This window comes from Limulus polyphemus, unplaced genomic scaffold, assembly GCF_000517525.1.
Source record: "Limulus polyphemus unplaced genomic scaffold, Limulus_polyphemus-2.1.2 Scaffold2025, whole genome shotgun sequence".
Lineage (NCBI taxonomy): Eukaryota > Metazoa > Arthropoda > Merostomata > Xiphosura > Limulidae > Limulus > Limulus polyphemus.
In genome coordinates, this window is record NW_013667635.1 from 205687 (window position 1) to 217102 (window position 11416).

Consider the following 11416-nt stretch of genomic DNA (forward strand, 5'->3'; position numbering starts at 1 on the left):
TAAAACGTAGGGTAACTTTACCATGTTGTCATTTGCTGTTAAGACATAAAACGTAGGGTAACTTTACCATGTTGTCATTTGCTATTAAGACATAAAACGTAGGGTAACTTTACCATGTTGTCATTTGCTGTTAAGACATAAAACAGAGGGTAACTTTACCATGTTGTCATTTGCTATTAAGACATAAAACGTAGGGTAACTTTACCATGTTGTCATTTGCTATTAAGACATAAAACGTAGGGTAACTTTACCATGTTGTCATTTGCTGTTAAAACATAAGATGGAGGGTTACATTCTCACATTATCATTTGTTCTTAAGATGTATAACAGAGGGTAACTTTACCACGTTGTCATTTGCTCTTAAGATATAAAATGGACATTTTTTTTCTCCTTTGTAGTTGTTGAGACATATGAGCAAGGTTTTCTCTCACACGTTGTTGTTAAGACAAGCCAGGTTATATTTTCCATGTTATAGTTATTAAGACGTACGAGTGAGGTTTTCTCTCCCACGTTGTTTGTTATTAAGAGTTTTTCACTTCCACGTTGTTCTCTGTTATTAAAATATATGAGCAAGTTTTTTTCTCTCTCTCTCATGTTTGCTCATATTTGAGTCACAAGCCTTGCATCATGATTTAAGCAGCTAGATGCAGGTGTCTATGTAAACACAACACTCCTGAAAACAGTTGACATTGTGGAAGAGGACCTCACTTTCATGTCATAATATACATTATTAGTGGACAGCATTGTCTGTTTATTTATAAGTGTTTTCACTAACTTTGTTCATTTACTCTCTTACCCGATGTTTTTCAGCTTCCCATGGTACTACGTGTGCCTCATTTCAGCTTTGATCCAGTGTCAGTGTGTTATCAACAGTATTCTTTGCTAGGATTTGGTGACATCCTTGTTCCTGGTGAGAACGCTTTCTACTAGTTAAATCACTCAGATTCCAAATATCCTACATTACTTGTTAAATGCCAGTGAAACTACTACTGTGAAATACTGGGCCCTAAATCTAAAATATTGATAAAAATCAATCACTGACAAGGGTGTAGTTTAAAATATTGATAAAACTCAGTCACTGACAAGTGTGTAGTTTAAAATAGATAAAACTCAGTCAATGACAAGTGTGTAGTTTAAAATATTAATAAAACTCTGTCACTGACAAGTGCGTAGTTTAAAATATTGATAAAACTCGGTCGCTGACAAGTGCATTGTTTAAAATATTGATAAAACTCGGTCACTGACAAGTACATAGTTTAAAATATTGATAAAACTCGGTCACTGACAAGTACATAGTTTAAAATATTGATAAAACTCAGTCACTGACAAGTGCTAGTTTAAAATATTGATAAAACTCAGTCACTGACAAGTGTGTAGTTTAAAATATTGATAAAACTCGGTCACTGACAAGTGCGTAGTTTAAAATATTGATAAAACTCGGTCACTGACAAGTGTGTAGTTTTTTTGTACGTTATACATTACATCGGCCAAGTTTAACATACTACATCGTGAATGAAATTTAACAATTTTAACTTAAAACTTCTTTTTCCCTTTTTTTAATGTTTTTTTATGACTAGAAGTTCTAACATGATACGATAATACAAATGTTGGACAAAGATAAAACATTACCCACTTCGATTCTACTGACAAATTGAATAAATGCACGGATCTTTCTCCACACACTGTTTTAGTGTTTATTTGGTGCAAGCTTTTAACTCCAGTGCCAGAGTCTTCGTCAGGTACAATTTAGTAAAATTAGGGTTAGACTGTTGTCATCAACCTAGAAGAAATATAAAAGATAACAAGTGGTGTGATTTATTTGTTTGAAGAAATTACTTTATAAGCAATGAATGTTCTACAAGATTATACAACTTATAAAAAGGTGGAGTTCTCCAAAATTCAGAGTTAAGATCTCTCTATTATTTTTACTGTTTTTTTGTCATTTGCTAAATATGTATGCGAATTATCTTTTGAAGACTTCATTATTATTTTTTGAATAAAGGAAGCAAGAGAGATGTTCACTGGATGGACGTTATCTTGATATATCCCACCGAGAGTCCACATACATGGCCTCTCAAATTTTTTTCTCTCCTCTACCTGTTCATGATGTTTATATTCTTAAAGTTGAGAATGTGGTGGTTTTCTCTAGCATATTTCTCTATTGCCAATGTAACTGTTTTACAATTTCTGATAACATTTTGATAACAAGCTGCTTAGTTTCTCTGAATATTATGTTTCTAGGTGCACCAAGTGTCATAATCCTTATATCTAGGTCAGAGAAAATGGTTATATATATATTTGAAGCCTTATTTAAAAAGCATAGAATTAAATTAACTTATATTAAGTGTATAAAAATAATACAGATGGCAGTATATTAGCAGTTTGATAATCTAAATGAATAAGTTATTTGTTATTAACTGAATAAGTATGTAATGCTTGGAGACGACTTGAATGGGTAATGAAGAAAAACTTTAATATAAGTTTAACAGAACAGCAAATGTACAACGTTTCGACAAGGTCTTGTCATCATCAGGTACAAGTAGTTTACACTGACACAGATATATATATATATATATATATAACAAAGAGGTCACATGACCGGATACTGTTGCAAGACTTAGAAGAGCTTTCTTGGCACCCCCAGGGTGTTGGTTCAGAGTAGGGTTGTTTTGGGTTTTTTTGTTTGTTTATGTTTAGTTCTTTGTTTAAAATAACTGTGTTTTTAATAGATATACTATGGTTTTTTGAGTTTCAGTGGTGAAAAACATGGGACAGTTTTTATTGTGTTCTGTGAAGTATGTTTTTTCCCTCTTATTAGATGATTTAATTTTGTAATGTTTTAGTCGTAATGTCAAGAATCACATTTTTGGGTTATCTTGACACAGGTAAGAATGTTTTTCAGATTAGTAGGGAGATGTAATGATATATTTTTTAAGCACATGACTTATTTCTTCCCAGTATTTGGTACATATGGTAAGGTAGTTGTTTTATCTTTGTCTGTAAGTCGAGAAATGTTTTTGAGAATGAATTTTATTTTGTCTTTGCTTAATTTCTTTGGATAAATATTCTCCTCAAACATTTCTTGAAAAAAAAAACTATTTCTTTCGTGCTAGGTCTTGTTTTCAATAGATGTTGATGGCTCTGTAGGTTAGTGTTTTGTACTGTCTTATTTTGACTTGAATTGGCAGTTTGACTTCTGATTTAAGTTTATGTTAAAGTGTATTAAGTATTTTAAAAATGTATATTCCAGCTATAGATTTCTGTTTTGAATTTTCTTTGAGATTCATTTTCGATCACCAGGAATGGTAAAGAACTATTGGTTTCAATTCCAGAAGTGAAATGAGTAAGTTTGTCTGATGATGAAAGAATCATGAAGACAGTCCAGATGAAAGGACCCATAAAATGAAAAACTTATCTGCTCCAAAGTAGCAATCTTTGTATAGTCATTTCCTACAGTTGTTCATAATCAATTTCTGCAATAATTGGTGACAGGGAGGATGGTCCCATAGGAGCTGTATCAGATGTTGGGAAGTAGCTGGATTTCAGATAAATGTTTAGGAGTTTGAAGTGTTCTATAGGTATATTGGTGTTAAGTTGGAGATAGTTTTTGTTGGTTAATTATGAAATTCTTGCCTTTTGAACAGGACATTTTGTAGACAGTTAAATAACTTTAAAACTAACCATAGTGCAGTTATTAGAGATAGTTACAGCTGAAATTATTGTTTACGAATTTGTTTGAGTTCTTTACGGATTATGGGCTGTTTAGACAAGGCATTATAATGTTGGTAAGACACTTAGATGTCTTGTAAGTTTGAAAATCAGTATCATCTTAACCCTAAATTTTGTGGACTATACCATTCTAAAGTTTTTCTTACAATATCTGTCTCTTAGAAAATTCGATGATTATAATGTTATTTTTTGAATTTAATCTTTTTAAATTTGCCCTAGACTGAGAACAGTTTAGTTAGACCTATGCTACCAAACATTACGTCAACACTGGAGTTGAAAATTTGTACCATATAAATCCTCTAGCAACATGTAGAAAATTTCTGTGTATTTTATTTTGTTAATAATCCCATGTTCTTTATGAGTTTAATAATTAATAGGTTGAAGAATCTTATCCCTCAATATGTCAGCCTTACCTTTTATTGATGTGTCTTAAAGCAGTTGTTAGCTAACTAACAGTAAATCATAAGATTTTGTTTGACTTATTGCTAGATTTAATCTGAATTTTATGAGTTAGCAGATTATCAATTATATACACTGTATGCAAATATTAAAAAGTATTGCAACAATCTCATTTAAGGTCTAGTAATTTACAGATAAAGATTTTCAGATGAAACAAAGGTGAAAAATGGGTGCCAGTTATCTTACACAGGTAGGTGAACATTACCAAAAAGAAATTTCAATAAAGAAATCTAAAATGACAAAATTTCAGAAGTCTTCCATCTTTGGATCCCAGATTGTTGTCGCTGCTGTATTAAAATCCCTTCTTCAGTAAAGTTCTAATACCTGTTTAAGGCAGTTGTCATCCTTTTTCACCTTTGTTTCATCATTAGTTAAAGATTTTCAGGTTTAACTCAATATAACTTTTAGAAACTTTATACAATGCTTTTCAGGCTTCAAGGATGATGTTAAGACTATGGTTTGATGGCCTCTAAAATGTAAATTATCGTGAAAGTTATAACAGTTCCTAAATAAATAGTTATCTGATATTGTACATTAGTTAGATATTAAATTATTAGAAGTTATGCCGTAATAAATTCAGTCGTTGCCTTCTGATGTTAATTTCAACTTCTAACTTTTGTGGATAAATATTTATGCGTTTCAACTACTGTTTGTAAGTAGAGGTAACTATTTCAACTACTGTTTGTAAGTAGAGGTAACTATTTCAACTACTGTTTGTAAGTAGAGGTAACTGAACATTTTGTATTTTGCAGGACTCCTGGTTTCATACTGTCATGGATATGATTTGTTGGTTGGGAACAGAAGGGTGTATTTCATCACAACAACCATATGTACGTAAACACATCATCATTAGTAGACTTAAAAAGAAATATAACATTGGTAAATATTTTCCATGGATGTCTATTACTTCTTTCATAGATTCCTGACATCATTGTGTATCCTATGCAAGTTTCATGCTGGTTAAACTCTTTTTGTGTGTGTGTGTCAATGCAGTTTCCTTCAGACATTTGTAAAAAAGAAACTTGATAACATAAGCTAACAAACCTGTGGGCTTATGACCCACATTTACATAGCCGCTATAATGCAAATTTAATTTCTTTAACCAAGTTACGAATGGTAATTAGTAGGCCTACTTATTTACATGCTCTAATGTAAATCAAAGCCAAATTTGACAGACAAGTTTTACCTTTGTGCAAGCCTCGGGGCTGAGACGATTCATTTGGTTTCACTTAGAAGTTGATGAGTCCAGTAGTTTAGGAAAAGAGGTTTTTCAGAAAATCCTCAGGTTCCCCAAGGGGTGTGTGTGGTGGAAATTTTTACCTTTGTGCAAACCTCGGGGGCCAAGATTATTTGTTTGGTACCAATTAGGAGTTGATGTGACCAGTGGTTTAAGAGTAGTTACGTTACGTGACACACAGACACGGATTCTTATCATACAGATAAAACTTCTTTTAAGTTCTCATTTTATTATAATGTCATTTTATGTAATAATGATTGAGCAGTTATTAATTGTAGAATGCTGGTTAAGATGAAGAGTAGAAACATACTGTAGGCACAGTTTGGACACAGAAAACATAACATTAGCACAGTCTTGTGTCGGAAAACACTCCGTAAGCAGAGTGTGGACTAAAAAAAATAAATAATATTCACAGTTTGGACTCAGAAAACATATCCAAAACACAGTTTGATTCAGTAAACATACCCTAAACACAGTTTGATTCAGTAAATGTACTCTAAACACAGTTTGATTCAGGAAACATACCCTAAACACAGTTTGATTCAGTAAACATACCCTAAACACAGTTTGATTCAGTAAATGTACTCCCTAAACACAGTTTGATTCAGTAAACATACCCTAAACACGGTTTGATTCAGTAAACATACCCTAAACACGGTTTGATTCAGTAAACATACCCTAAACACGGTTTGATTCAGTAAACATACCCTAAACACGGTTTGATTCAGTAAACATTCCATAACCACTGTTTGGGCTCAGGAAACAAACCCTAACCACTGTTTGGGCTCAGGAAGTATACTCTAAATGCAGTTTGTACTCAGGAAAGATGCTATGAGCACAGTTTGGACTTTGTAATTGTATTCTGATGCAGTAATAATCCTACTTTTTTTTTCTTAGCATATGGTCTTGGCCTAATCATTACCTTTGTGGGTCTGTATTTGATGATGACGCCACAGCCCGCATTGCTGTACCTAGTTCCCATTACTCTGATTCCTCCTCTACTACTGGCATGGGCAAGAAAGGAATTTTGCCAAATCTGGAGTGGTTACAAGGTAATTTATTCTTAGAACTAACTTGAGATCTTTCATTTCTGCTTCACTTGTTTCCATCTATTTAGAGATTTGATTCTTCAATGCATGAAAACTGCATTTATCATTTGTTGAATTACATCTCTGGTTGTATAAGTTTCTTTCTACTTATCCATATAGTTATTGTTAGTTGTACATATGTATATCACATCATAGGTAGTTTACTAGTCTAGTTATAACTGCTGTATGTATGTATCTATCCATGTAGGTGTACTTTATTTTTTGATAACGTGATAAAATTTAGAAACGTGGAAGACGACGTAGTTGAATGTAACTTAATTGTTTGTCGGAATTATTTCTAGATTTAATTAGAGTCGATGGCTACAGCAAGTTTTGTGCAAAAGTGGCTTTTTGATCAACACGTGTGCTGAAGTTCAATCAGGTTGATTCTACAGTAAATTTAATGATGTTTATTTATCCTGTCGACTTAATTGACATGTCTAGTAGTTTACACAATAAATATAAGGACACTGGGGAAAATGATTGATAAAATTCTGTGAGAATACTCCCAGTATTAGAAAAATATTTTATTATTATTACTTTCTAACCAGTCCATACACGAGACAAATAATGAACAGGAGTCAGCCAATCCTCCAGCAGAACCCGCAGCGGCTGAGTCTACACCAGCAGTTACTGCTGTTCAGAGCGAAGCCAATCCAGCTATTTCTAGACAGGCCAGCAGCGCTTCTAGTGACTACACAGAGGAGAAAAATTTGCTGCAGTCGTGAGTGGACGAGTCGGACCGTAAACAGTTGGAACCGTGTTTTGGTTCTATCTGTTACAATTTTAGCTGGGATTTAAAGGGATATGAAAATCACTAAGCAGGTTTTTAACAAAACTGATTGCTGGGATTGGGAATATGAGGAAATATGGGCTTTAGCTCTTTTGTTGTTTTTCTTTTGACAGAACTTGGACACTAGTAATGTTTTGTTATTTAATGTTTTTAAATTAGTAGCACCTAAAAATGTGGTGTAAAATAAGTTATGTTTTTAATAAACACTAAATGGGTGAATAAACATGTTTATAGCACTGTATGTATGTGTTTATCACTTTTTGTTAGCTCGTTGTTTTTGGTGATGATAAATAATAATAAAGCTCCGGTTGTTTAATACGATCTGTGCCACTTAGTTAGCCAATCATAGGCAAGCGTAGAGCCTACTGGTGGAGTAGTTGTTAATAGATTTTTTATTATATTTGAAAATGTTGGGAAAATAATGTATAATTTGTTAACAATATTCATTGTTCTTACTACACTGCTCCTAACGTTTGATGAGCAATACTTTTGATTGCATGAAAAAAATAATACGTTTCCCAAATAAAAAAAAAAGTGTCTAACAAAACGTTTTAATTAAAAAATTTTTTCAGGATTATAGTTTATAACATGTTTGTGTATGATCGAAATTGTATGAAAAAAAAATCATGTTGAAGTACAAAATGTGGAAAAGTGTAGCATTTGTAAGTTGTTTTTTTTTTAAAGATATTAATTTTGTATGTTTGGTCAACTTTAAATTTTCACCAATTTGGTGCCATTACCTCTAGCTTGTTTTACGTTTTTGGCTGGTCTTCTACAGCAAAATATTTTCGGGTTCCTATAATTAGCGAGACACCTCGTGCAATAACTCCGGTGAATGTGATTCGGTATAGAACATATTCTAGAGATTCTTACTACTGACACAAGTTCTGGGTTTTTGAATGTTGGAAATACTTGTCACTGGGTTTAAAAAGAATGATGTAAGTTTGGCAGAGATAGTAGTTTTAAATCTTTTACAATAACACTTAGAACAAAATTCACGTTTCTTTGCGTACAAAGAGATCAGCAAGGTTGAGAATCTTGGAGTGACAGAAATAAGGAAGCAAGGAATAAAATTATTCCAAAATTAAATGACATATGAGTTTGCCAAGTCATAAAAATATATGTATATGATGCTTAGTGAATAATACAGGCTGTTAGTAATTCCTTATAGAAGAAGTATTTAATCTTACATAATGAATACTATTTTTAAATATAATCTCAACAGGTATTATTTGTTCTCTGTAAATATATTTTTTTTATAATTTGGTATATTTGTTAAGGTTAGTTTGCAAATGAACCTTAAATTAAAGTACTTATTTACAAAGATGACAACTTGTTTCGCACAAAAAAAAGTGTGGGAATATTAATTTCTTTGTGTTTGGTGTGTATGGATGTCTCGCACATTGTTAAATCATGGTGAAAATAATACTCCCATACTAGTGAAAAAAAGTCTGTTAAAATTAATGATTATTTATAAATATCTTTTGAAATTTTTTCTGGTTTTATTTTTAAACAATTATTTTTGAAATTTTGCTAAAGTATAATGTTACAACTTTCACAGTCATGAACAATGAAAACTGCGAATGTTCTTTGTGAGAGAATTGCACTTGAGTGGATACAAATCTTTTGAAACTCAGTAGTAAAATATTTTTAAGATTCGTGTAATAAGGTGCGTAATAAGGTTATTTGTATTTACTAGGGCACAAATTGTTTGTATAACCATAGTGGTCGTTTTGATGCTTGATTTACAACTGGAATTCCTAAAGCAAGTTAGCATTATGATTTAGTATTTGTGTGAAAAGTATTTGTTGTAGAATGTATTGAATAATTGGTATTATTATGAATTTTTTTCTCTTTTCTTTGTAATCAGATATACAAAATTAAAATCCGTATAAATTCTGATACAATGTACTACATATTCAAAAGATGAAACATTTGAATTCCATAAATTTAAAGATTTCTGTTAGTTTTTAATCAACTACTTACCAGTTGTTGTTACACTGTACAATGTTTTTGATTCATTTTCTGAGGTTTACAACAAGCAACTCATAAGAGTTCAGTAAATCTGAGGCTAGAATCAATGGTTAGTTGGTCATCATAGTTCGATGATTGATGTGTTCCTCTCTCTCACTGAAATCTATATAGATTAACTTGGATTTTAAAGATATCTTGTTAGAAAATTGAACTCTTTTTAGATACTTAGCATTGTTTGAAGACTGTTTTTTTCCATTCGTTTGCCATAAAGAGTAGATTTAGTTACACATTATTCTTTCAGATTCTGTTGTTGTTCAATGTTATCATGAGTGATTAAATAATTTTCAAAGTGAAATTATTTTGCTTTATTTTAATACAATAGAAAACAAAAATTGAAACTTTTTATAATGATCTGTTCATTATTTAAAATGGTATGAAAGGCACAAGTTATTTATTGAGTGCAACTTTGTCAACATGCGTACATGTTTCTATGCCACGTAGGTTCTCTGTAGCTGTACGCTATGTAAGATGTAAGCAGAATGTATGCTATTGGTTCACGTTTTTCTACTTTCAGGAGCAGAACTCAAGATATAAAAGTTTTAATTTTATTCTCTCATCATTCAATCAGTATATTTTGCATTCAAATGCAAATTTTGATAGCCATAAACTTCAATAAATGATAAAGTACCTTTCAAATAAATAAGCGTGGAAGCTTAGAACAAAAACTTGGTTATTAGGTAGAATATCGAACGACAGTTAGAAGGCACAAACCTTTATGAATGAAGAGCTAAGAAATAATTTAGAATAAGCTAGTTGCAATCACCTTTGTTAAAGCTTATGTAGTAAGTGAATATATATTATTGTGTGCAACTTGTAGTATTATTTGACAACTTAAACTCTGTTTAACGAAATTTTCTTTGCAGACTATTTTTTTATATATAATGAAATAACTCAGATTTATTTTTCTGTGTTTATAATGCAGTAACAGAAGTTAAAATAAAAACTTCATAATTTTAACTTATAGAAGCAGGCATTCCATATAATGAAAAATTTTGAAAGTTAAAATCCTGAATAATACTTGATTAATGGGCAAACAAAAGAAAAATGTTACCGATATTAAAATAAAGCATTCACGTGAAATATATTTCGATCAAAGTAAAGCAATGATAACAAGAAATGTTTTACAGCATCAGAAATTGGGGTTATTGTATGCATTTTTGAAGGCTCTAATTAGATTTTTAATTTTTAGACATTAAAGGCATTGTTTGCACAAAATTGTTTCTACAGTTTGATTTCATTAACTACGATTGAAATATGAAAACCTATAATTTATCTTGATTATGTTTATATGTATTAAGTTCTTACAATTGTGCTTGTACACAAATAACATCATAGTTTCACAAATTTTACTTGATGAAAGGTTTTTCCTGATCTTTAAAGAAGATTTAATCAATTGAAAATTTTAACAAAGCTATTATTGGCTGGTAGTAATTTTAATAATAAAAACTTTTATATCATGAAATATACAAGTATCAGCAAATCAAGAAACACAAGCTATCTATTTATAATAAGTAATTAACTGGTTTACTTTTTTTTCAATTCTTGCCAGCTTCCCTGTTTATTAATGTGATTTAATCATGTTTTTTCATAAACAGATTAAGACTGACTTTAAATCTGGCAATAGTTTAGTAATAATAAAACAAGACCTGTTACTTCAAATAAAAGAAAACTTACATTTTACACCATTACAGCTTCCTAGGGGTTTGATTGGTGTATTCAGTGGGAATGTTTAAAATATATTTTTTTTAGCTGTAGGAATTTTAATATAAATTAAAAATCGATAACAAGATACTTGAAATTTTTGCAGTTCTTCAAAAGTTTAAAATATAAAGAAAGTTTTTCAAATTTTAGAATAACTTATTAAATATACACCTGGAAAAAAGTTAAGCACCCCCGTGTTTTTTTCAAGTGATTCAGATTCGACGTTCTTGTGACTGATTATAAATTACCATTCAATCTAAACGTGTTTATCAAATGAAATTATGCATTATTGGGCACAAGAAAAAAGGATTATCACCGTAAAATAACAATTTTTAATTTACATATCATGACATCAAAATATGGACAGTTTTCACG

At 31.0% G+C, this 11416-nt stretch overlaps 1 protein-coding gene across 1 annotated transcript in view; it reads left to right on the forward strand.

Annotated features, from left to right (window-relative positions):
- The window catches only part of LOC106465704 (signal peptide peptidase-like 2B), a 34256-nt gene extending 23701 nt beyond the window's left edge, over positions 1-10555 (forward strand). The window contains exons 12-15 of the mRNA XM_022393626.1: positions 811-910; positions 4941-5018; positions 6323-6477; positions 7065-10555. Of these exons, the coding sequence (XP_022249334.1) occupies positions 811-910; positions 4941-5018; positions 6323-6477; positions 7065-7241 (510 nt within the window). The 3' untranslated portion in view covers positions 7242-10555. The remainder of the gene's footprint in view (positions 1-810; positions 911-4940; positions 5019-6322; positions 6478-7064) is intronic.
- The last annotated feature ends 861 nt before the right edge of the window (positions 10556-11416 follow it).